Source organism: Gallus gallus, chromosome 17 (genome assembly GCF_016699485.2).
Source record: "Gallus gallus isolate bGalGal1 chromosome 17, bGalGal1.mat.broiler.GRCg7b, whole genome shotgun sequence".
Classification (NCBI taxonomy): domain Eukaryota; kingdom Metazoa; phylum Chordata; class Aves; order Galliformes; family Phasianidae; genus Gallus; species Gallus gallus.
Window position 1 is genome coordinate 10145228 of NC_052548.1, and position 26215 is coordinate 10171442.

General features: G+C 40.0%; 1 protein-coding gene across 9 annotated transcripts in view; it reads left to right on the top strand.

Moving 5' to 3' along the window:
* The window catches only part of SCAI (suppressor of cancer cell invasion), a 36631-nt gene extending 10450 nt beyond the window's left edge, over positions 1-26181 (top strand). For 4 of the 9 annotated variants that reach the window (XM_046901839.1, XM_046901841.1, XM_046901843.1 and 1 more), the window contains 15 exons: positions 4758-4853; positions 5498-5584; positions 6167-6265; positions 6625-6721; positions 8099-8197; positions 8693-8845; positions 9482-9583; positions 10350-10451; positions 10816-10894; positions 13026-13125; positions 13619-13700; positions 17838-17910; positions 19073-19246; positions 19464-19564; positions 20642-26181. In XM_046901839.1, the coding sequence (XP_046757795.1) occupies positions 4758-4853; positions 5498-5584; positions 6167-6265; positions 6625-6721; positions 8099-8197; positions 8693-8845; positions 9482-9583; positions 10350-10451; positions 10816-10894; positions 13026-13125; positions 13619-13700; positions 17838-17910; positions 19073-19246; positions 19464-19564; positions 20642-20791 (1594 nt within the window). In that variant the 3' untranslated portion in view covers positions 20792-26181. Of the gene's footprint in view, positions 1-1432; positions 3549-4757; positions 4854-5497; positions 5585-6166; positions 6266-6624; positions 6722-8098; positions 8198-8692; positions 8846-9481; positions 9584-10349; positions 10452-10815; positions 10895-13025; positions 13126-13618; positions 13701-17837; positions 17911-19072; positions 19247-19463; positions 19565-20530 lie in introns of those variants that run through there. The other 5 variants (XM_040649151.2, XM_046901842.1, XM_015279845.3 and 2 more) reach the window with 5 other exon arrangements.
* The last annotated feature ends 34 nt before the right edge of the window (positions 26182-26215 follow it).

The window sequence follows — 26215 nt, forward strand, 5'->3', positions numbered from 1 at the left end:
AGCATTGGAATGTGCGTTTGAGCATATGAGTGATGCTGAATGTATAACTAGCATTTTAAATTCAAAACCAGGAAGTTTGTTTAGGAGAGAGCAGTATGCACTTCTGTGTAGGTAGTTTTGGACCAGAGATCATGCATGAGAACAACTGTAAGAGTAGAGGTTCATGCATTTCTCCTGAGATGGTAGAGAAGGAGATGTGAGAAATGTGAGTTAAATGTCTCAGTTGTGTCAGTTAGCAGTAAGCTAGAAGTTGTCAATTCCATGAAATTAGTACAATTAATGTTCGAAGCGCTGTGAATGAAACACCTGATTGAGGACCAGATGTTACTGTACAGAATAAGCTGCATGCAACTGCAAAAGGCAACACCACAGAAACCCACATCACTGTGCCAGGATGAGAAGGACTGGCTTAGGTGGGAGGGAAAGTGGCAGGGCATATTTTTTTGGAGGAAATTTAGAAAGTGATAAACAGCAACGTCCAAATTTCAGTCTATATTGTCTGTGTCTGGTCAAACAGGTGTTTAATCTAGACTGTGGGGAAAGGTAACATCTGCCATTATCTCTAAAGCTAAAGTATTATCTTTAAAGTATTATCTTTAAAGTATTATCTTTAAAGTATTATCTTTAAAGTATTATCTTTAAAGTATTATCTTTAAAGTATTATCTTTAAAGTATTATATTTATCAGATAGATAGTATGTCTATCTGTTTTGTCAGCACCAATAAGAAAGGGAATAAGAGAAAGGGGAGTTTAAGGAAAATAGTTCCAATTAGAAACAGTGATACAGGTTTACTGTTCATCTCAATGTATGTTGAGTTAAAGATCATGTTTTCAAGAGCTATTTTATTTCTGAGCTTTGCTGTAGAGTCTCTTAAGCAACACGCTTTTAGCTCATATCTTGTTGGCAGTTCAACCTCTTACTGGTCTCTGAGTAATACTGTGTTTGGGCCGGTATAGCTTACTGTTATTCAAATACAGATGGTTAGCAAAGATGTCCCCCTCGCCCCACAAACAATTAATACCATCTTTCATGTGCTTTAAAAGTTGATTACCAAATCCAAAACAGTCTATGGTCCACAATCTGGATGGTGAGTGGACAGTAGAGGCAAGCTGTTCCTGGTGATTGCATTCAGCACTCTATGAAACAGACTGTAGTGCAAGAGGACTGATATCTTGAGGCCAGGGTTTCCAGTGCCTTACATTGGCTTTCTGATGCAGCTGGCTTGAAATTATGGCCTGAGTCATTAAAGAGTACAAATTAATACTGTTTTTGTCTGGATGTGTGATGCTTAAGCTTAGATCACAGAGATGGCAGAACACTTTCAGTCATTCTGGCTTTCATTTTTGGAGGAAAGTAGCACTTCTATCAGATTTTCAGATGAGAGGTAGATTCCGTGTGCATCCATGGTTTTTGACAAAATGAAACCTTATCCTGCTAGATGAAAAGAAGATGGAAAATACCTTTGGGTGGAATTTGGGCAATAAAAAAAACAGAGATGGGCCTCAACAACCAGCTCTGCTGAGTGAAAGGAAGAACATGCCTCTGTCCTTGCTGTAACTTGATGCAATTAATGTAGTTATTTCTTGCACTGAACTTAACCACAGTTTTACCTACAAGGTCATAGATTCTTGTGTCCATAATGATGGGATAAAGTGGCATTATAGTTTTCAGGCATCTCCTCTGTTGGTGTTCGTTCTCTCCTGGTTAGTTCTACCTGGAAGGGACTTGGCAAGATCCTGACTGTTGGCTCAGCTGCTTGCTTTTCCCACTAGCATAATAAATAGATTGATACCTGCCTGCCTCCTTCAGTTTGGAAGATGATTATGGCCTTTACTGCTGCATTTTATGGCATTCTCTTGTCTCTAATATCATAGAATCATAACGTTAGAATATGTTTCATGGGGGAAAAAAATAAGGTGATGGGGGAGGGAGAGGAGAGCAGTGAGTTCCTGAAATCTCCTCTGGGCACTTCAGCTACAGGGAACTGAGCCTATAGCTGTGTTGGCAGCTGCTTAGCTATTGCTGCTGCCAAAAATGCAAGGGCTCAGCCTGCCACGTCTTTGTTTCAGTAGCATTTCCTTCCTCTCTTCCCACTACAGATGCCAAATACAGCATTTGAGGAAAACATATGATGATCTGCCAAGGGTACTGCTCTAAAGTATACTTGATGCTCACACTGCCATCCTTTTGTGGTTGTACCTACCAGAGTAACTTAGAGTTGATAGAGTCATTCTAGTATCTATACTTGTTTTTGAACACCCTGAGCTGTAAGTTCTGAACAACTGTCAATGAAGTATGTGCCAGTTTCTCTTTTTCCTTCTCTTCCCACTCCCACTTGCTTTTCTCTTGGAAAAATACTGAGGAGAGGAAGCATGTTCAGAAGGAGCTTCTTATGGTGTACTGTCACCAGTTATGATTTTCTTTTCGATGCTGAAAAATGCTTAAAATTTTTCGGTATCACACAGAAGCTTGAAACTTAAATAAGAAGACGTTCCACATATATTGTACTTCCCTGTATTATAGAGTCGTGCTACTCATAGTGCAGGCTGCGAGAATTGTGACTGCTCTCCTTTCATGGAAAGAACTGGTAGTGTTTAACTGTTCATTTCTCAGACTTCGAGTAAGATGCAAATTGAACCTTAGTTTTATGAGATGCTGCTGACTTAGGAACAACAGGATCCTGTTAGCTTCAGGTACTGCCACAGGCTGTAGCCCTGTCTCATACTGGGAGGGACCTGGCTTCACACAGCAATGGCAGGTGAGGCAGGTTACTGCATTCCTGGTGTGCTTACTGTCCTTGTGGGTCAGTAGGGGCAAGGGGGAAGCTATGCTGAAACCCCATTATCCCAGTACTGCTTAGGCTCCTGGAGCAGGAGCCTGCAATTACTATGTAACGATGAACATAAAAGGGAACTTTTTCTGTCTATATTACTCCATTAACTTTCTCTACGTCTGGAAGTGGCAGAATGTCTTGCTGTAATGTAGGTCTTTTCCTCTCAAGTTGAGTGTGTAATTACTTCTGGATCATATATTCCCTGTCTACTTCAGTGGGAGAAGCTCTATTAATAATCCGTTCTGCAATCAACTGAGTCTTTGAAATTCCCTTGGACTGCTACTCTCACCCAGTAGGGCAGATTCTCTGGTCTGATTAAAGAAACTGTGCCCCAAATGTCCTCTCTCGCTTACGGTGGCTGCTTTCTCATGACAAGGTTTTGTGGTACGTGGGAGCGACATGCAAGATGAGAACACAAAACAGCAAATGGGAACAAAAATGGGTGGTGGCAATGGCAGGACCTGTCTGCAAAAATCTGTGAGGGAGCCATGGTAATGTATTGTCATAAATGAAGTTTTATTAGAGCCGTGTCAGAATACTATCAAAAGAACAAGTGCGACTGTCTGTTTCCATGGAGATCTTCCCTGTTCCCTGGGGAGCGCAGGGATCGCATGGCGCTGTGCAGCTATGCCAACTGCAATTAGGCGAGCGTGCAGCTTGAGGAATATACATGTGGACACCCAGCAGTGACCGTGGACAACAATGGCCAAACACGTGTGTGCTGCATAACAGAGGCTTTTTAGAATGCCACTATTTTCTCATATTCCAACGCAGTGCAGTGAGTTGAATGAGGTTTCATAGGAATGCTTAGGCTTGTGCAGGGGGAGGGGCAGAACTGAGAGGTGACTGTCATGTGATGGAAGATGCCAGGTGAGATACAAAGAGCATTTTAGCTTACTGATGAGGGATATATGCATAAACATCATCTACAAGCACAGCTGTTTATTTCATAGTTTGCGCACACACCTACTTCTCAGTATTTGAGGGAGGAAGGGTGGCAAGTATGGTGGCTGACGTGCAAAGGAACGTTAATTTCCTTTTCTACCTGGGGTGCTGTTAAAGCAATTCTAGTTAGCAGAAACACACTAGCACATTGCTCTGGAAACTGTGGTGTAGTGCTTTGCCTATTTTACTCTTCTAGATGTCAAGGCATGATTTCCAAAATGTAGTGTTTTGCTGCAGCCTGGATAGCCCAGGCTTGGAGGTGCAGTCTTTTCGGGCAGGTCCTCTGATGAGTGAGGTGCTAGGTGGTGTGCTAGCCAGCACAATGATTTGAGAGAGCGTTCCCTGAATGAGTTAAATGACATACTTTGCCATGTTGAAAATGTTATTCCAGTTTCACATTGGGTTGTATGTCTCCTTTGAATCGACTTCAGTATAGATGATGTAAGCGTCGTGAATTCAGCGAGACTGACAGTCTTTGGTCTCCTCGGTTGTGTTTGTTCTGAGGCTCAAGCAACTCTCAGATGAAGGCTTGACTAACTTGCTTTAGGGCACTGGAAATCAATAATGAAAAAGACAGAATGTCTCAGGTTCCATCCTGTCACTAGCTCTGGGTTAAGGGGTCACAAATATTACTCTGATGGTGTAACCTGATCTGGTGAATGTTGGCTGTGAGCATCTACATTGCTTGCTTGGCCTGATGATGCTTGGACAGCTGATTTACACGTGTTTTTATAGGGCTGTTTCTGAAACAGTGAGCAGCCATTTTCATTTAAAAAAGATGATTTCCTGAGTAGAAAGAAGTGTCATCAATCTAAATTAGTCCAAATAAACGAATTGCCCTTAGATTATTGTGCTTGCTCCTGGGTATGTGTTTTTTATTGTGTTGGTTTTTATTTTTGTTTTTTAAATGATCATATCTTATGGGTCCAGTTTAGCATCCTGTACATAAAAACAATGAAATTACTTCTTTTGTTGCAGGGATTTACCGCAGTATGGGCAGAAGCAGTGGCAATCCTATTTTGGGCGAACGTTTGATGTTTACACCAAACTCTGGAAGTTTCAACAGCAGCATCGGTAAGGGAACATTGTAGGCAGCCCTCTTCTATGAATTTAAAGGCAACTTTAATCTCTGGCATTACGGTATGCCTAGGGGCCCCCATTAAGATTGAAATTTCATTGTGTTATTCAGGCATGAAGGGAGGGAATAGTCACTTCCTGTAGTGCTCACAGTCTAATGAATTAAAATGTTACAGAGTTTTCAGAGCAACTTTTGTTTTTTGTAGAACAGGAACCTTTTGCTCTACTTGAATGAATGTTGCTTTAATGTATTGCTAAGGAAAAGCTGGGATGATGGCTTCTGCAGTGCAGAACCTATCTGGAAGGGTGTGAAGTGTCTTGCTGCAGTGTGGGCTCTGGTCTTTCACACCTCATGTTAGCTGTGTAGTTGACTGTTCTCCTGGGATGTGGTGACCTTTTTGTTTTGTGTATTTCGTGCAACATACTTAGGTCTAGCTCTCACAAGTTTTTGCAACGTGAATGGTCATGTTACTGGTGTGCGTATGCAATGCTATTGGCTCTGTGAGGATCTGCTGTTGGGAATGCCACACCAGTAACAAAAGCTGAATTTGGCCCTATGGTGACTCTTTGTCTTGTCTGGTGTGATGATCTGAGAAATTCTGGAATGCCTTTTAATCTTTCTTTTCTCTCTTGCGAAATAGACAAGTATTGGACAATCGGTATGGGTTGAAGCGGTGGCAAATTGGGGAAATTGCTTCCAAGATTGGGCAGCTCTATTACCATTATTAGTAAGTAAGCACAGAAAAGGATTCAGTAGGGAAATGCAGTGTTAGTAGCAGTTCCATGCTCATTATCTGCATACTCAGTCAGGGGCATGCTGAGGTAGAAATGGATGTCAGTTGAGTCATGATCTCTGAATGAGAAGGTACTTGGGGCTGCATGGGGGTGCTGCAGAGAAAGGCACCTTTGAGCCTGCTATGAGATTCCTAGAGTCACACTGATACTGCCTAAGGACTTACCTCCCACCTCCAAAGTGTCTCTAAGTCTTCCACATGTGCTGCATGTGGCTCTTGTGCAAAAGTGTGATGTACAAGTTTGGGAGCTTAATGTTCCTTTAAACTCTTGAATTAGCCTGTCACCTGTTCCTATGGGCACAAGATGGGCAGAATTTATTGTTATCAGAGATTGAATCCAAGCTTTGAAATCTGTCTTGCCAGCATACAATAAGAATGAGAGTCTGGCTTACACAAAAAGTTACTTGAGGAGAGAGTTTTGCCATTGATGCACAGAATGGTTAAGGGGGCAGGAAGGGAGGGTTTGGCATGGGTTTGCATCTGAAGCAGTGAGCTAATCTGATTCTTCCTCTACAGCTTGCGCACTTCTGAAACCAGCTATCTCAATGAAGCTTTCTCCTTCTATTCCGCGATCAGGCAGAGGTCATACTACTCCCAGGTTAACAAGGAAGACAGGTATATCTGAATGGATGCCCTTCTTTTTTTCTTTCCCAAGACCAGAATAATTTATGTGAGTAGAAAGTAATTATAAAACATAGGATCATAACTGAGATGAAGTCAGTGTTGTTGGAGGAAGTTTTTTTTAACCCTTTTGCCATGATTAAATTCCTGAGTATAAATAAGAGCTTTACAGGAAGACTGGAGAAATATTCTCATGTGGACCTACCTAGAAGGTTATTAGCCCCAAATTTCTGACATCTTGAGTCCTGCTCAGTGTTGATGCTGGGACCTAGTATGCTGTGTTGTATGCTTTTCCTACTTGTGTTGTATTCTAATCTCAAATTTCACTATGGTGTCTTTGTTGTTGTGCTTAGGCCTGAATTAGTGGTTAAGAAGCTGCGTTACTATGCAAGGTTTATAGTGGTTTGTCTCTTGCTCAACAAAATGGATGTCGTAAAGGACCTTGTAAAGGTATGTTAAAATGAGGATAAAGGTGCTGAGAGTGTGAGGTTGCTGGTTTTTTCAGGGCTTTTCTCCTAGTTAAGAACTCAGTAACGTGGTCTGTTTAGCCTGAAATATCGCTCATTAGATCTATGATATTTGATACTGCTGCTATGTAGCTTTTCTTTTCTTTTTAATTACTTTTGATTGTGTGTTTGGATACCACAGAAGGAAATAGTAATATGGATGGAGCTGTGGAAAGGTATCAGTATGACATGAACATTTGGTTCAAGGAAAAATTTGTACAAATTGATTTAGTTATTTGAGAATAAACTGAAAGATGCATGTTATTGATCTGAAAGTGTTGGAATCATTCAATAACTCTGAACACCTCTTCATTCCTGTTGTTGATTTAAGACATTGATGAAATCTCCCCCAGGAAGTCTTCATGACACTTCATTGCTGTGAAAGCCCATGTCTTCAAGTTTGATGTTGAGCTTATTTCTCTTCTCTTCCAAACTGCCATCACTCTGTCCCATGTCTAGGGCACATCCTGAATATATTTTGCACCTCCCAAAGACCCATCAGAATGAAGCCTTGCTAAAGGACATAAATATTACTGTGAAATTAGGGAGGCTGGATCTGCATATGCCACTACTATGGGAGTGAAGTATTGAATAATTGTCAACTCAAGTATTTGTAGTGACCATTGCTGGTCTTTATAATATATCTGACATCCAACACGATGAATATATTCTGTTAATCAGACATTTAGTGACACTTGATGTTTGAATAATTTGATAGTATTATTTGAACGCCAAGTAAAATATTCCGGTAGCTACAGCTGAGATTGAGAGCTACCCTTTAACTGCAGCAAAGGAACCGTGTGCTTCTCCTGACAGTATATGCTTCCCAAACCCCTCTAACAACCTTGCTGCAAGCAGCTTCTGGTTTTGACAGTTTTGTGTAGGTTGCATTACTGTCTTTTTGTCTAAGCACACTTGAATTAGCAGCAGCAATTAAAAAAAGCCACACAGTTCACTTCCTTAATATATTTAAAGTTGTTTGTGAGATTAAATTTGAATCCTTATTATCCATAGGTTAAGGGAAAAACAAGTGACATAGCTGTATGTGAATGTGGTAGTTACACTTCAGATATTCCAGACACTGGGACCTGCTGAAAAGATACTTTGCATTGCCGAAACCCAGTGCAACATTGGCATTTTTGTCTCCTGAGGGAGCATGTTTTGGCTGGCATGTTAGTCATAAGTGTGCTGCATATGTTCTTGAGTAAAGTGACTTTTTTCCTCATTCTTAAAGGCCAGCACAGCTACCCACATTGTTAAGTTAGTGACCGTTAAGCTTTCAGCTTAGGAAGTAACTGAGTATTTGAACTTTTTATATTAGGAGCTTTCAGATGAGATTGAAGACTACACTCATCGTTTTAATACTGAAGATCAGGTGGAGTGGAACCTGGTTCTTCAGGAAGTGGCAGCTTTTATTGAGGTGAGAATACCATTTCTTTCTGTCAGTTTAAGGTAAATTTTTGACTTCTTCACCAGAGTGTTTCTGTGTCACCACCTCTGTGCTAAGCAGGTGTGCCGTGTGGAAGGACTGTTGTTGCCCAATTAAATCATTGAAATGTGCTTATGGTAGTGTAGCAGTGACAGCTGTTCAAGTGCCTAAAGAGTCAGACCTGGTCATACAACGTAGTGAAGACAGAATCGTGAAGCTGAGACCCACTTGGTCACCTTTTTATTTCTGCTGCTGTGGAAGCCATTTCTATTTGCTCATGTGTTTTTTTTTTTATGTGTCAAGGTGTACTTTGATTGTTGGAGTGCCTTTCCTTTGTGGCTTTCATACAGACAAGGCAAATTAATTTTTAAAATTAACCTTAATTTTGAGAAGTTTGTAAGTGAGAAGATACTGTCTTCTCTAACTACACTAAATGCAAACCTGTGTGTTCTGTGAATTCCTGATTTATTCTGGTTACCTTTTTAGGCAGACCCTGTAATGGTTTTAAATGACGACAACACCATTGTAATCACCTCCAACAGGCTTTCTGAAACTGGAGCTCCATTGCTGGAGCAGGGAATGATAGTGGGACAGCTTGCTCTTGCAGATGCACTGATTATTGGGAACTGCAATAACCAGGTAAAAGTAATCATGAGGTCTTAAACTTGTATTGTTACAGCTCAAATTCTCTCCCTCTCAGTGATATCTCTTAATCATACAGCAGAATATCTAGATTATTGCAGTAGAGGCTAGATAAAATTGTTTTTCATATAACAGGTTGTTCTTAGCAGTGTTCGTGCTTGAAGGGTCTCAATGGAACCTTTTGTTCCAGCTTCAGTTGCTACAGGAATGGATTTTCACAAGATTTTCAGGGTCTTGTTTTTTAGATGACGATGGTAGTGAGACTGTGCATACTTTGTGATTTATCTCTGAACTCTTTTTCTAGTAAACAGCAGAGCTGGATCTAAACTAGAGTTTGTGTATCTTCCAAATAGTGTCTAAATACAGAGTACAAGGGGGATTCCATCACATGATTTGTAAACTACTCAGAAAAGTCTAATTTGTGAATGTGGTAAACTGACCTGGTAGAGCTGTAGTAAGTAGACTTTGTCCTGTATGAACTCCTCAAAGTCATTCACAGGTCTTTTGAGTTTCAGAGATGATACTGTCAGAAAGTGGTGTGTGGGATGCAGTTGAGACTCTCAGATAATTCCAAAGAAAAACAGACTGCTTAACTTGTATCTGCCAGAGTAAATCATTTTCCTCTTTTTATAGGTGAAGTTCAGTGAATTGACAATTGATATGTTCCGAATGCTGCAAGCACTTGAAAGGGAACCAATGAATTTAGCTTCGCAGATGAACAAACCTGGAATGCAGGTGAGTTTTGTTTCAGTGACAAACTTGGCAACAGATCTTAACAGCTTGGGAGCAGGGGAGGGGAAGAAGAAAAGAAAAGCGTTACTATCTTTCTGTATCGTCAGTGTGCAGAGCCAGTTAGGAAGTCTGATGGAGCTCTTACCGGAAGTTAATGAAGGGTAGCTCAAATCTGTGGAGTTTGACCCAAGTACTGTTTCCTTTGTTTTTGTTTTCTTGGGGGAAAAACTCCAATAGTGGGTAAATTATTGGAAATGAACAGTTGGGCGTCATTTCATAAATGGTTTACAGTGGTGTAGCCTGGGAACTTCTGAAGGGGTGTGTCTGTCCTTGTCCATGTATGCTCACCCGTTGCTTTGCTTTCACTCTAGCAGTTATGTAGCCACATAAGTTCATCTTCTTGCTAATTCATATGAAAGTTAAATATCCCTTTCTGTGAAAGCAGAAAAAATACTTTATCTATAGGTAAAAAGAAATAGCTAGATTTTAATTTATTTAATTGAGACAGGGAACAGTTTTTTCCATTGTTTTTGTGGATTGTGCTTTAGAGAGGATGTTGTAGACAACAAATTAGAGTGAGGGATAATGTAATGTTCTGATGCAAATACTTTACATCATACTTCACTGTACAGGAAGTGCTGCATGGGCAGGCCATTTCTGTGGGAAATATGTTGAAAATAAACATCGTAATAAGCAGAAACTTAGAGGGTAATGAAGCTGCTTTGTAAAAATAAAGTTGTTTTTTAAAATGTATTTGTTTTTTCAATAGGAGTCAACGGAGAAACCAGCCAGGCGGGAAAACCCTCATAAATACCTACTTTATAAACCAACTTTTAGCCAGCTGTACACGTTTTTAGCAGCATCATTTAAGGTTGGTGAAATCGGTGAATTTTGGTTGCCCACATGCTCAGCCTCTTGCAGAATTTAAAAGCATCTGCTTTGTCATGTGGACTGTCCTTAGATGGAATGAACTTCTGAGGTCAGCCTATAGGTCTGCGTGGAAACAAACAAACACAACAGTATTGATGTACCATCTGTTTACATTTTTGTCTATACGCTCACCTGTTTAAAGGGGTGTACATAGTGGGGAGTGGTATATACACCTAAGAAGAATAGCATGAAGGAAAGCTGGAAGTAGGAGTGGCACATTCTTTAATTATAATGTTTTTATTAATATAATGATAGAGTACTGTGCATTTCTTCCCTTGCCACTCCTCTCTCTATTTGAATTTCAGGAGCTGCCTGCAAACAGCGTGCTGCTGATTTACTTGTCTGCCACGGGCGTGTTCCCATCAGGTCGTTCGGATAGTGAAGGTACAATAAAGGAATGCTCCCTGTCATGAACAGGGCTTGAATTCTCTTTGTGTTCCAGGACAAGTGATCAAGAAAGATGTCACAAAGCTCCTTTTAAAAGACAAGTTGATTTTATTCTACTGTTTACTTAGATAAGTCTTTTCTTTGCACAAGCAGTAGATAATTCTCTGTGTTTTAATTAGTGTGCATTAACCTGGGACATTTTTAAAGGACATAGCCAGTTTTTGATGCATCTGAAGTATTAAAAGCTTTACCAATTTTGAAGACTTCGTGGCTCAATTGATGCATCCGTGTGAACTTTATAAAATAGCTAACTGGCACTTTGTGATTCTTTCAAATCTCTAGTACTATGAGAATGTACAGTCAGGAGATGGGTGCTAAAAGGGCTGAAAGTGTCTGCACGGACTGTTCTATTTGCGTACTTGTTAAAGTGATAATTCAAGCCTTTCTCATGATTTTTTGACTATTCCCCTCACCTCATCCTCCTGTTCTTTGAAATTTAGCAGAATATTTGGATGCAGCTGCAATGTAAAAGCTGAAAACTGGTTGGCTGAATAGCAAACACAGTCAAAAGATCCACTTATGTTTATATAATTTAAGGAAACAATGTTTCTAACATCCTAAATATTGTACACACCTCATCTGATTGAGACTTGCATTCCTTTATAAGATGCATGCCTTGTCCATTCCCATGCATGATGTATAGAACTCTCAAAATGTTAAAGGTTTAAAAAAAAAAAAAAATCCCTGTCAAATTTTGATTGTGGCAGTGATTTTTTTTTTTTTTTTTAATACTTTTAACATTTTACTTTTTGCTATGACTTGTTGGTGGGTTCTAGCTGAACTGTTCTATTCAGCTTGTGGTATGTTCGCTTCACTGCATGTATTCTTTCAGCTTAATATCTTACCATTGAGCCATTGGGGCTCTGTTTTCTGAAGAGCTACATAGTCAGACTTCAATTTTTATGAAATGAATCTCATTACAACTGCGTTCTTTTAATAAGGTGATATAGTTTGCATGGACCCCAAAGTTCTACCTTATTAAAAGAGAGAGCAGCTGCAAGTTGCACTGTCAGTTGCCTGTAAGCCATCTGTGTTTGACAGGTCACAAGTGAGACATTTCTAACAGTGCTAAATCGACGTGTGTTCTGTTCCTAATTTTGCAGCCCCAAAGCTTCCTTTGAAATGGAAAAGTGTCCTATGTAGCCAGTCCTGGAAAGGTTGCAGTTGGTGGCCAAATTTGAGTTGACCAACTCTGCAAATGTATAACGGTATTAGGAACCCCTAATACTGTCTTAGTTAGTGATGCTTCATACCCATATCAATGACAGAAATATTTCTTGGTATTCCAAGCGCACTGATTTTTTTTTTTTTTAATGTAGGAATTGATATTTTTCAGCCATTCCTTTCATTTTTTGCTCTCAATCAAACAGATAGGCAGGTAGCTCAGTTGTACACCTAGCAGAACCTTTCTTTAGGTTGCTTAGGAGCATGTGTCCAGGCTACGTGCATTTAAAAACTCTGAATTCCACATTTGAAATATTAAAAATAAATCTTTACTGCAGATTGGAAACCTGTTTAAAATGTTTTGTCATTTCTAGGAGTACTGAAAGCATATTCATTCTCTGAACTTTTTCTTCTCTTTGCAGTGCCCTTATTGTAGATATTATATCAATTCTGAGAGGCTAAAGGGGTTTTGATTTAGCATTAGTTTTTAGTGAGATTCTGGTTATAGAATATGCTAGCTTATACAGACGTTTTTCAAAGGTATTGATTGTTCTGTATGAAATAAGTAATGAGTTTTAATCTTTTGCTATCTAGTGTAATGACAGCTGGTATCTGGATTTTTTTTTTATATTTGTGGATAAATAGTGAATGAATAAATTAGAAAATATGAAGTTGCATTTTTCTTCTATTTTGATAGATGACCAAACTACTAAATATGAGTTACATTGAGTATGTAGCCAGTAAAGTCTTCACGTTCCTCCATTTTCTCCCTACAACTATAGTAGTTCAGATTCACTTTGTTTCCTGGGATTTTTGGTTGCTTCCTCCTTTTCCTACATTCATTAAGTTCATAACAGAGCTTAGTTACCACTGTTAATTTCAAATTTCTTTTTGCCATCTGTAGGCCCATACGATTTTGGTGGTGTTCTGACAAATAGTAACCGGGACGTTATAAATGGAGATGCTATCCACAAGCGAAACCAATCTTACAAGGAGATGCATTGGTAAGTTCCATGAGTGTGACAACTGCAAACTCAGAAGAAATTGTCTTTTAATATAAAAAAAATGCATGGAGCCTCTTGACTTCAAACCATTCATTGCAGGACATCATAAACGTAGATTGGCTTGAACTTCAGCAATTGTAAATGACTGTGTGATTCTAAATGATGATTTAAGCATGGGAAGTATTATTGTGACTTAAGGTAAATTTTTTTTATTACTGGAAAGTTTCAAGTTAATGGATGATTAGTTTTCAAGAAGACAAACATCTCTACATCTCTTGTTAGGAAAGAACTAACAACAAGTCCAGTAATCCGTATTACAGAGAATACCCAATTAGTTTTGCAGTTACTTTCTCAGGGTGAATCTGTAGATTGAAGCAAGAGAGATCTGCTGACTTTTTATCTGGACATGAGCAGCTATGTGTCTGATAAACTTGTGCCCTGTCACAGCCTCGTAGCAATTCTAGTGCTCTGTGAAGCATCTTTCTCTTTTCAGTCTTCATCCTGGGGATCTCTACCCTTTCACAAGAAAGCCACTTTTTATCATTGTGGATTCTTCAAACAGTGTGGCCTATAAGGTAAGGCTCTTTACGACAGCTGTTTACATGGTAGGATACAGTGTCAACCCCTAGTTAGCTTACACTTTGAACAGGATATTTTTTTTAAACACGTTGTATTCAGTCTTTCTTTTCTTTTGAGGTTGTGCATGCTAGTCAGGATCTGACCCTATGAATAGGAACAAGAAGGAGAAGCACATGAACAGCCGCTCATTGGAAAGTATTAAATCCTCCTGGAGGGAATAAAAGTTCAAGATTTCCAAGATCTCTGGTGGGAGGTTTATTTTTGTTATATACCAAAGACAAATCTTGGTGTGTGTGTGCGTGGGGGAGGGCACTAATTAATCTGCTTTTTTTTTTCCAGTCTTCCAGCACTCAGTTGCCTTTAGCCACCAGAAACAAATCAAAGCATTGAGACCGATCTTTTAAAACATGGGGTGTCTGTGTCTGTAAAGTATCTCAACCAAGAAAATAACAAGACTCAAATTAGCATCCAGTGTTACTGTAGAGTGATGTATGCTTGGACAATGAGTCTCCTTCTAGGGTGCTATCAACTTAAAATAGAATTACTCCATACCAAATCATATTTAAAAATCTGCAGTTTGGGTAATAAGAAAGCAGGCATTTGCAATCTGAGTTGGCTGTTGCATCTGGAGAGCATTATGACACTTATTTCACTCATGAATTAGATATTATAAATGTGCTATATCTGGGGAAAGTGCCACTTCCTTATGTCTTGCTTTTTATACCTCCATTATTTACAGTGAGAAAAGTGAACATTCAGAGCTACATTTCTGAGGAGGAGTAGAGACGTCTAGTGGCCAGATGAGCTTGTTCTTTGTTCAGTATCCACAGTCGGCATCATTTGTTTTAAAGACTTGTGTTGGCTAATGAGTTACTAAACTAGTGATTAGATGTTTCAGAACTGTTCTGTATTGAGCCACGTAATTCTTACCTAACAGTCTTAAAAATGATCTGACCTCTTTGGAGAGTGTTGTTTGTAGTATTGTGGTGCATTTCAGAGGGCTTTTTAACCACTACTGTGTTTAGCTTCACCACGCTAGCTTGCAGCACAAATCTGCTTCTTATTAAATCTCTTTTCCATTTAAAGGAAGAGAAATGTAATTAGGGTGCTTTACTTGTCTTTCTGAGAAGAGAATTTGGTAGAGATTCGTTTTTCTCTGCTTTTTCTTGACATTGATTCCTCTGTAGTTTTTTTTGTTTTCTTTTCAACTGACGGACAGTGACAGAATTCTCAATCTCAGTATTTCCCAGCCCTTGTAAATTCCTGTCTCTTGTTGTGTTCTGCATGTGCTTACGTGCTTGGTTTCATGTAGCCAGAATATATTAACAGTGCTGTCCTGCAGGTATCCCCTAGATGCGTTACAAGGTGCTTTGTAGACTTAAGCACTGGCACTGACAAAGAGGTTCTGTGCAATTCTGTGAAAAGTTGAAGTCTGTGTACTGACTTTTTTTCTACACGGTCGCTCTGAACTTTTCTGATAGGAGAGCAGCTATCCTGACATTTAAATGTCACTGCTAGCAACACCAGCACTAACAGCAACTGTTCTAAAACCCACTTCTGATCTCCTGCGTGCACTCTCATCCTCACTACCTTTCTTGAAGGTTTAAATAGTGATGGCTGAAAGTACGTTCTGCCCACTTTGTCAGACAAGCAGCACTTACTTGATCAGCTTCCCTGTATATTTAGCTGAAAGTTGAAGATAACTGCAAATCAAGCACATCTACTTGAAGCTTTTATTTATTTATTTAGTTTGAACCTCAACTGAAATATAGATGGCTGTGTTCTTGAAGGTTACCACTGTATATGTAGATGAAATAATGTTTTAAAATCAGTATTTTCATGTAGCTGTGGTTGTGTACAATTACAGTCAAATGCAGAGTGTGAAAGAGTACTGCTTCAGCCAATAAGAATGCCAGGCCTTTGTCAGTGATGTGACGTAATCCTCAATTTAGTAGAGCTTACACATGAAATGACCTTTTTTGGAGATGACAGGTGGTTCTTTTTTGAAAAGAAGTGTTTATGAGATGTGAAATGTGTTTTTAAAAGCTGTATTTCTGTTGAGAAGCTTGAATACTGAAGTAAAAAAAAAAAAAAGAGCCAATTTTGAACCAAAAATGTGGTTTACCCCTTTTGGAGTTGTCCATGCACTGAAAGGCAGGGCATTTCCTTATCTAGAACTGCTGTCAGCATTCATTCTGCAGGGCTGTTTTTTCTGGTGCACTGTGTGGTCCTCCCCTAAGCCATGGCTGTTACCTGCTCCTTTTCCTTTGGTGTGTGCTTGCAGATAACTCTTCCCTGTGGAATTCAGGAGCTAAGGTGGTGGAGTGAATCCTGGTATTCACTTGGGCTGTGGTTGGCAGTTGTGTCTGGACGAGAGCTGAGACAGGTGCCCGGAATCTTGAGACTTGCATTCTCCTGGATCCATAGTTTAGATGTAGCAGCTGGTAGAAGCAGCCATCTTACAAAGACTTTTGTGTTAGAGTAGGCTGGGTAGTTTTTCCCATTGTAGGACTTAGTAGTTGTATTGACCTAACCACCTGGGACATCTATAATCCAAAATGTTCACAGATGCTGTCAAGGAATAACGCCCTTCTTGAGATGTGTGACTGACCCTTGGTTTTACTTTATAGCTGTAGGCAATGTTTAATAGCAATATTAGTTTTATTGAGGGAACATGTGAGAAATCTGCATTGGCCTCTAACTGAGTGATAGAAGATTGAATTCAACATGTGAATCTGCTCATGAATACTAAGCACACATGTTAATTGAGAATGTGTGACCTGCCAACGCCTATTCATTCAAACTGGCAATGTCTGTAGTGACTCCTTCTGAATTTTAAAATGTTTGTTTATCATTCACAATTACTAAGCACTGAGCTGGCTGCAGATACTGTCTTCATGGTAGTAGTTTTTGTTTCTTCATTAGAGACTGAACCTTAATATCTGGCATTACAAATCTCCTTCAGGATCTTGTTGAAATAAAGGGATTTTTAGCACTAGTGAGCACTCTGTCAGATATTGGTAGTAATTTTTTTTATTTTTTTATTTTTGGACTGGATTATTATCTTTAGCAGACTTGGATGAAATTAATTCTGTGAAACTAATTTAATTGAAATACACTGCCTGGAAGGGAATGTTACAAGTGAATTATGCAGAAACCAGAAAGAATTAAAAAAATGAGCTTTTTAATGATTTTGCACAAGCAAATACTTCTGGTGATTTAGACTTGACATTCAGAACCTGCCAATTTTAAGAATATAATCTGCAGAGGTGTCTGTTGCGCTCAAGCTCTGGGTGCGTAGGGAAGGATGTAGACATAATTGTTTACACTTTTTCTGGCTTTGCAAGCCTGCAGTTTTAAGAAAGCTGTTGCTGACAAGAAAGATGACAGGTAATGTGGGGAAGTTCATTGTGGATTTCTTTCGTGGTAATCATTATAACCAATCAGTATACCTGTACTGATTAGATTAGATACGTAATAAGATTATTACCAGGTAGATGGTAGTGAAACAAGAGAGACTTCTTTTAAGGTTTCAGGAGGAATTTGTGTGCAACAAGATGCAATCCTTAAAACGTTGGTAGAAGGTCTGTTAAATGGACGTTTTACAATGTGGCTTCAATACAGCAGATGTTAAGGTTTTAACCTACTTGTTTTAAAGTGAACAGATTTTAAAACTTTTCTCCATTGGGCTCTTCTGTTTCATCAGCCATAGTTCTCCTGCTAGAAAGAAAAGCATTAAAAAAGCACTTTAATGGGATAATTCCATTGGTATTGAGGAGAGACACTAGATCTATTTTGACATTAATGCCATTGGCTTTCATTTCTATTGCAGGACATCCTTCTTGTTTGTTTACTTGTTTGTTTTGCCTACAACTGAAAGCCATATTTCCATGAAATTAGTGTCTACTATCAGTGGCAGTGAAATGAGAGGAATAAGCAGCCTTAAAAATGTAATGGGTTTTTATCTCTTCTGTACTATGAGCTAGGAGTAAGTCAGTTTGTCAGTTTTACAGCTAATCTTAACTGTGTGACAGTAGCGTGTTCTCTGTCATGAGTATTCTTTGTACCCTTAACCTGTTCAATATTCAAAAGCAGAGTGACAATCAATACTTCAAAATTCTTATCTGTTACAGAATTTCACAAACTTATTTGGACAACCATTGGTGTGCTTGCTTTCTCCAACAGCATATCCAAAAGCGTTACAGGGTATGTATAGTATGGTATTATCTAGCACAGTGCTGGGATTCTTGTTATTTTATTTTTATTATTGCTGTTATTATTAGCACTTGGTATAGATTTATTAGTACCCAAAGGTCAGCAGAATGCATTTAGGTGTCAGCTTTTAAATGCCGAATCTGGAGTAAAATCCTCTCAGATCTGGTTCTAATTTGGAGGGTAACTTTAGGAAAACTTGGATTTGCATTGTCTGAGAAGGTGGGTCCATAGCAGGAACAGGCAAAGAAACATCACTTTTCTGTCTTTGTGATTATGATAAAGTAATAACTATTCTTCTACAGGAAAGAAGGGGACAGACTCTTCAGCAGGGTCTGAGGTGATAGAACAAGTAGAAATGGTTTCAAGCTCAAAGAGGTTAGATATAAGGAAAAGATCTTTTACAGTGAGGGTGGTAAGGCACTGGAACAGGTTGCCCAGTGATGTGGTGGATGCTTCGTCCCTGGAGACTTTAAAGGTGAGGCTGGATAAGGCCCTGGGCAACCTGATCTAGCTGTGGTGTCCCTGTTTATTGCAGGGGAGTCGGACTAGATGGCCTTCAGAGGTTCCTTCTAACTCTAAGCATTCTATGATTCTATTCAAAATTTCCTTATTGGAATTTGCCATATTAAGGTTACTGTTCATCACAAAGACAAGTATAAAGATCTAGCTTAAGCCGTGTAGAGAAGTGTTATGCAAGCATCATGAGCAAATGTGCAAGAAGGAGACACTTTTCATTAGTTTGAGAACTAGTCCTGCTAATTACCTGAAACTTAAGTAGAAAGTAAGTGCTGTAATAATTAATCCAATTTAAACAGAGACTCTAAAAAATAAAGCTGAACTCTTTATCAAATACTGGATGCTTGTGTGACATTCACTGATGAGTCGGGAATGTCTTGCTGTAGTTGTGAGGGTGTAGTACAGTGTGCACTGGAGTACAGTACAGAGGCTGGCACTGGGGCTCAGTTAGGGTCTGTTAAGATGTCTCTGCACTGTGCTCATGTGCATTACCTTGAACAGATAGGCCACAGAAGTATGTACAACTAACACAAACTCTGCTGTTAGAGATTTTAGTGGGTGAGCAGCTTCATTCTGAGGCAAGGACAACTTTTCTGTTTCATCTGCCAAATGTATCTCTTTGTCTATTGATTTTTAGATCAGTCTCAGCGGGGTAGCCTCTTCACACTCTTTCTGAACAATCCTTTAATGGCATTCCTATTTGTCTCTGGATTATCAAGCATGCGCAGAGGACTGTGGGAGAAGTGTCAAGATTACCTCAGAAAAATCAATCGAGATATTGCGCAGCTGCTGACCCACTCCCGCTCCATAGGTACGTGCCCACAGACTTACCATGGAGACCTCGTGTGCTACTTCAGGAGATGCTGTTTTCTCTTGCTCAGCCTTCCCAAGGGACAGAGTAGTGAATGGGGGGGGGAGAGGGGGGGGGGGGGGAGGAGGAGGCGGCACACGTATTTGTGGCTTCTCCAGGTCTTACTTTTAAAGCCTTTCTGAATTGATTCTATTTGTTGCCTTTTTTTTTTTTATAGATCAATCATTTCTTCAGTTTTTTGGGGATGAATTTCTTCGTTTGCTTCTAACGAGATTTATCTTCTGTTCAGCTACTATGAGGATGCACAAAATTTTCCGGGTATGCAGAGATATCTGTCCCTTTGTGAGAACAAGAGTTGAGCGCATGTAGAACTGCAGGATGGAAGGGTCTAATGGCTAAACACATTTCACGTGCTAATGCCTTTAGCTTGTATTGACTCTGTGTCTTTGTACCTCTCCAAAGACATGAAGCCTTTGTCTTGCTTCATTCTTAATCTTCTATGTAAGTAACAGATACTCTGATTCACTCTAAATAGCTTTGTCTGGTAGAAAAAATTCCTTCTGATAGTGCAGAACTATTAATCTACACAGCTAAAAAGGTGTAGAACAAGAATACGAGGGAAGTAGGAAGGAGTGGAACTTCATTGCTAGAGTATATTCTAAGACGGATTGGAGTTTGAAAGGTGTTTGAGGTTTAAATGAATAAACTAAGCAGGAAGGTGGTATTTTCCCTCCCTGCTGGTTAATACTGTACCAACAATGAAATCCTGCTTCTGGATCTGCACCATCCTATATTTCTGCCTGTTGGCACATCAGCTGCCTACTCTATTTTTAAGGACTACAGAAGAAAAAAAAGTAAGTCAAAACACAGGAAGTGTACAGTATTCATCTCATGTAACTACAGATATAGATATCTATAGTAGCTTTCCAAACTGAAGTTAGCTACTACGCTTCCTGGATATCAGAGAAAAATACGTCATCTGTGAGTAGGGATGGGTTAGTCCTTGGTGTCTTAGGATTTGTTTTAGGATGAGATGAATCTCCCAGTGGAGATGCTTAAATGTCTACAATTTCAAGAAATAAACTCTGGCCTATTAGGTAAGTATAGGTCAAGTGGTTGGATGGTTTTTTTTTTTTTTTAATCATCATTTTTATTTTATTTGGCAAAGCTTTTGTGAACATATGATTTAACCATCTTAGATGAATGAGCATTTGTAGTGCCACTGAGTTAATGGAAAACTGGAAGTGGCGTCATTTCTGATAGAATCTTTTCTTTCTCTGGCAGGCTAAACAGATTGGGTTATCTCTTATGTGAAACTGGCCTTTTGCAGTCTTCTTCTGAAAAGCTGTAAAAATAAATGAATGTCTGATTCTTTTTGTTTTCACTGTCATCTAGCAGGAAACACGAAATTATCCAGAGTCTTATCCTCAGCTGCCAAGAGATGAAACGGTGGAGAACCCTCACCTCCAAAAGCACATTTTGGAGCTGGCTTCCATACTGGATGTTAGAAATGTTTTCCTGGAAAACACTCTTGACGACTATTAAGAAAAACTGTCTTACTGCAAAGGGGTTTCCCTGGCCACAGATTTTGAATGGTGCAGTTTTCTAATGTGAAAATCATAAAAGGAAGTACTTGATTTTATTTTTAAACTTAGGACCATTATTTTAAAAAGTAATAATAAACAGCTGTTAGGTTAGCTGTTCCATTCTGTATGGGGGGGTCAATTTTATAAGAAGTTTTCATGTCTTTTAAATGTTAAACTAAAGAATTGCTAGAGGTTTATTTCTGGTCTTGTGGCTGTCAACCACATTTCCAACAGCTGATCCTAAGCATAGAAGTATTATTGGTTACCTTTATCCCACATTTGTGGAAATCCTTTATTTTTATACAATTTTAAGAAATTGGAAAAAATCAATAGAAAAATGATATTTTGTCCCCAAAGAGTCTGGATTTGAAATGATAAAGATGGAACCACACAGTGCAAACGGACAATAGCAATAAAACAAAGTCCTTCATAACCAATATATTTTTTCAGTCTTAGGCAAGTAAGTAGACAAAACTCTGGAAGATTAAGTTGCATTTGGAGACAGTGAGTTTGAAATGAGGTTGTAAAGAAAGTTAATGCTCCCTACAGATTTGACAAAGCAGTGTCATGTATTAACTCTGAACTGCTGACCAAGGACACAATTTCCCCTCTGTCTGATGGGATATGTGGTTAGCAGAGTAGTGAATTAAAAACTAAGAAAGCTGGCACCCCTCTCTCACTGTAATAAGGATCATCTTGCCATTTTTGTTGCTGCCACAATTTTCTAGGAGATGGCATTCTTCATTTTGACCCACTAATCAGATATTCTTTAATTTTCGGCAGGTGTTATCCTCCTTTCTTTGTGTAGATGAAATGTATGGCTCCCACAGTGTTACCATTCCCTGACTGGAGTTGAAAGAATGCCCCATAAAGTGCTGAATACAAGCCCTTCTTATTCCCCATTTATCAGACCAACCCCAAGGGAGAGATGCCAGTGCTCCTCTCATGGGTTAAACAATGTGGGTACTGCCAGAAGAACAAACAAACAAAAACGGAGAGGTTGTAGTTGTGTTTGGTAGCCCTGGAGTCTCCCTCAGTCTAGGGATCTTAAGGAGTACAGTGGCATCTGCAAAGGCTCTTACTGGAGAAAAGTGCTTGCCTGACTCATTTAGACTGTACTGCCTTCTTTGCAGAGCTAGAAGGACCTCTTGTAACTCCTGGCAGTAAAGATTTGAGCAGGGGGAAGGAAATGAAAATATTTTAATTAAAGGAGTTTATGTTCACTGTTCCATGTACTAGAAAGGCAGTGAAAGAATGAATATGATCAGTGTTTTTATGTTGAACTTCAGCCATATCTATGTTTCTGTTGGGGGGAAAAAAATGCAAAATTTGGTGACTACCATAGTTATCACAGTATACCTGTTTGCAAGTGTTGTTATACAAGGTATGATCTACTCAGCTGGAGTAGTGGAGGGCAGCAGTTCAGCACTGATGAGCCTTCATTCAGCTGTGGATAGCACGGTTTGGCACATCAGGAATTGCTGGAGTGAAGGTAGGAAGTTGCTGTGAAGGTCCTCTCTATCTGGGATGCAGCTGATGCCACCCATTCTTTAATTTCTCAAGTGGAAAAAAAACATAGATTTTTTTTTTTTTTAAAGAAGTAGTGTTTGTTCTAAGCAGTCTTGAAGCTGTTGTGTTGGGCCCCCCACCACTTGGTGCTGTTCTTTGGACTATGGCAGGACTTTGTTACATGGGACGTGGAGTTTATTTTAAAGAGTGTGTGTTTGTGTGTGTGCATGTGTATTCTAGGCGTTTGTGTGTATATGTACAATACGCATACATCTACTGGCTGGTGTAAATTGTAAATATGTATATATGTATAGGTACTTGTATATGTATTAAAAAGTATGAAACAGTACAATGTCTATATACAAAATTTATATATACACACATACGCCATTCTGGGTGCATTCCCCAAAGTATTCCAGGTCATTTGTGGTTGTCATAAAAGTTATGGCTCTTCTGCTGTTGTAATAATCTGTTTTCAGGGACTTGCAGTTGGTCCTTGAAGTAATTCAGAAGTGATTTCAGATACAAGAGGCCTCGGTTAGCCAGGGGGAATGAGTACTCCTGTATTTGTTACAGTGATTAGATTCATAGATCCTGAACTGTGAAGAAGATGATCTGCCTTTCCTTCTTGTAGGAGGTCTCCAGTTTTTAAAATGTGGGATTCTATGTGGAAGCTAAAGATAGTAGAAAACCTTTAATGCAGCAGCAAGGGAGAGAGAGGGATTTTCTGCTACCCTGCCTGCTGTTCCTCCTTTGGCCACATTCAGCTTACAGGAGAGGCAGATTCAGATTTCCCAAGCTCACTGCCTTCCAATCAGATACTTTCGTTTTGCTTTAGTGTTTGCTTTGATGGAGCTGTTCTCATTTTGATTCCATGTATCTGGATGACAGTATGCTAATTCTAAGGATAGGAGTGATGGTTCCATTAGCGTGAGCTGGTGAACTTCTGTGGGAAGTTGTTTGTGAACTGAATGGGAAAGCCTTGGCAGACACAGTCTTCATTTTAGCTGGGCTGAAGTAAGGAGTCTTTGCTTGTGATCTTAGAAGTTTCTAATCCACTGTGCAGCCCTAAGAAAAGACCTTTAAAAAACAAAACAAACAAAAAAGCTGCAGATGCTAGAATATAGCAGGAGAATGTGAGGCTTTGAAAATTAGTTCAGAAGTTGAATTTCTTAGCAGCAATGACTGTCCAAGTCAAAAATTCCTCCTGGCAGTCCCTCATTTGCCTCTTACCTTCTGACCTTTGGTTCAGAAGGATTGCTGCTGACGGGTATTCAAAGATAAAGATTTCAGTCCTGTTGTGTTAGTAAGAGTGCAAAAGTGTACCTTGCAAAGAAAAAGGCTGATACCTTCTGTCTGCTCTAGCTGTAGATGGATAAGTATCTGGTCTTGGATTTTGAGCCAGCCCCCTCCCTTCTGACCCAAAGCAACTGCTTTCAAGATGAAAACTGATATTTTCTCTTCAAGTAAACGCTTGTCTTGTTTGAACTTACTGAGTCATTCTAAAGTTGTGCTACTGTGTGCCGTGTGCTATTGTCATAGGTACCTTCTCTGTGTATGCTTGTATGTACTGAAGAAAACTTTGGTTTGTGTATTTAGCAGTCCTCACTGGAAGCGAGGGGAAGACTGAACCATTTTTGAGTGAGAAGAGAACAGATCCCTATCTTCTCAGGCCTAATGCCTTCCCTCTTGTCTTGCTCACCCTTTGCTCATGTTAATGGAGAAGACTTGCCATCACCAGGCAACAGTAAATTCTGTATGTTATGTACTATGAGAGGAAAATGTGAACTGTACTGGATGTCTGTGTATTGGACTGCTTCTGCCTAGCCCCCTATTTCCTCTGCATGGAATATGTTTGAATTAATCCTACTTTCAGAGGAGGCACCTCAATTCCTACCCCTCTGTTCAGAACACCTTAGCCATGGTTAGTGCTGTTGCCGTCTCTTTTTTCACCTTTTTGACTTGTCAAAATAACAGTGGGAAGGGAAGAGAGGGTAATGAATCTTTACAGCTGTGTTTCTAACTACTCCTGGGATGTGATGTCTCATTTTCTTCATGCACAACTAAATGGAGCACTAGCTCTGTGAGCTTTGCAAACCGGAGTTGCTCCCTGGAGTGCTTTCTTGAGAAGTTTCAGGACTGTTTGGGTAGTTTATCAAACAGTATCTATTAGGATATGACTTACTAAAGCTTTCGAGACTATTCCATAGGGAGATGTGCAGAGATATCTTTTAAGGATCACAGGAAATAGATGGAGATGGGGAATTAGGCTTCAGATAATCATCTTCATAAGGTACGATGTGAGTAGTTCTGGTCAGGCAGCTCCTCTAAGAACGAAAGTGTCTATTGCTCATCCGCAGGCATGCTGTTGTGAAGTGCCTCCCCTGCTCTGCCTTCATCTTTACACTGTAACTCCGTGCTATGCCTGAAGTCTGCTTTTTCATAAAAGTTAAAAAGCTTGGAATCCGTCTGAACAACTTGTTTTTCGTTTTGTTTTGGGTTTTTTTGTTTTGTTTTGTTTTGTCTTGAGGCTTCTTTTGTAACAGCTTTATCTGTGTTAGATTCTTCAGTAGGTGTTCGTATTACAGGTCACAAATGATGGCAGTAGCAGAGCCCTCAGTTAGTCCTGCCCTTTCCAGACCAAGTGGCTGCTCAGATGTCAGCAGCTGATCTGTGATGGCTGCTGCTGTTCTGTGGCTGAGGGAGTTCCACAGACTGAACGCTGTTCACGTCCTTTGGTGACTTTGCCTAGCAGCGCCGTCAGCTTGTGTGAGGGGTGTTGGTGCGGAGGGCAGGGCAGAAGTCTGCAAAGTGGAGAGGTTCCATATTGCTGAGATGGCTCTCTGACATTTTCTGGTATCTTTGACTCTAGAGCAATTCTGTTTCTATGACCAAATCTATCGCACGTGCTTTGAAGATTCAGATGTCTGCAACTAGAACAGAAGGAATACATCAGACAATTCTTTTTAAGTTATTCTTTTGGTTTTCTTACTCCAAACCATTCCTCTGCCAAAACAAAAGAGATTTAGTTTAAGATTTCCGAATTGGATCATTTGGAATATCGGAGAGTGTCTCTGCTTTCCTGTTGGCACACTGATGGACGCAGAGATGCACGCAGAGATGTTTTGCTCTTGGAGCTCCTGGTTTCACACTGAGAGCAGACTGCAGCTGCTGCTCCCTGGCCCAAAGGAGCCCTGGAGCCTCAAGCTTTGCCAGATGTAGCAGCAGCTGTTTGCTCGAGGATAAAGGCCCGTTCTTACTGTCGGCCCCGCTGGCGCTGCAGGTCTCCTTTGGCACGTGTTGGTCATCGCTTCCCCGCCGGGGCTTTGCTGGGGCTGGTTCTGCCCGCAGGGCCCCGGGGCAGGAGGTGCTGTGCCCGCAGCCATGCAGGGGAGCGGGGCTGGAACTGCACTGCTGCGGGAGCGTTTGCCTCAGAGAAATCAGCCCTTTTGGTACCAAAAGTAATTTTATAATGAATTAGTTTAAAGTTATTTGACAGCCATGTGCCTGTATATCGTATTTTGGTAAAAACAGATATTTTACTTAAAATAGAGAGAGATATATGAATAAAAGTTTTGGAGCAAATAGCCTTTTTTTGCAAAGGATCTGTAAATTGCCAAAGCAATGTAATGCCAGAGAGTTCTCTGCCCATGTTGTTGGTGTCTGTGGGAGGAAAGAAGTGTGTTTGTATTGCTGCTGGGATTGTCGGGGAAAGCGAAAGCTGAGATGGAAGTGAGAATCGGTACTACTCCATTCCGCGACGAACACCTTCGTTACCACTGATTTGTACTGGCAATGACAATAAACGCACGACGCACGGCCTGCTCGCTGCTGCCATCACCCGGTGTGCCGCCTCTTCCACTGCGCGCGGGAG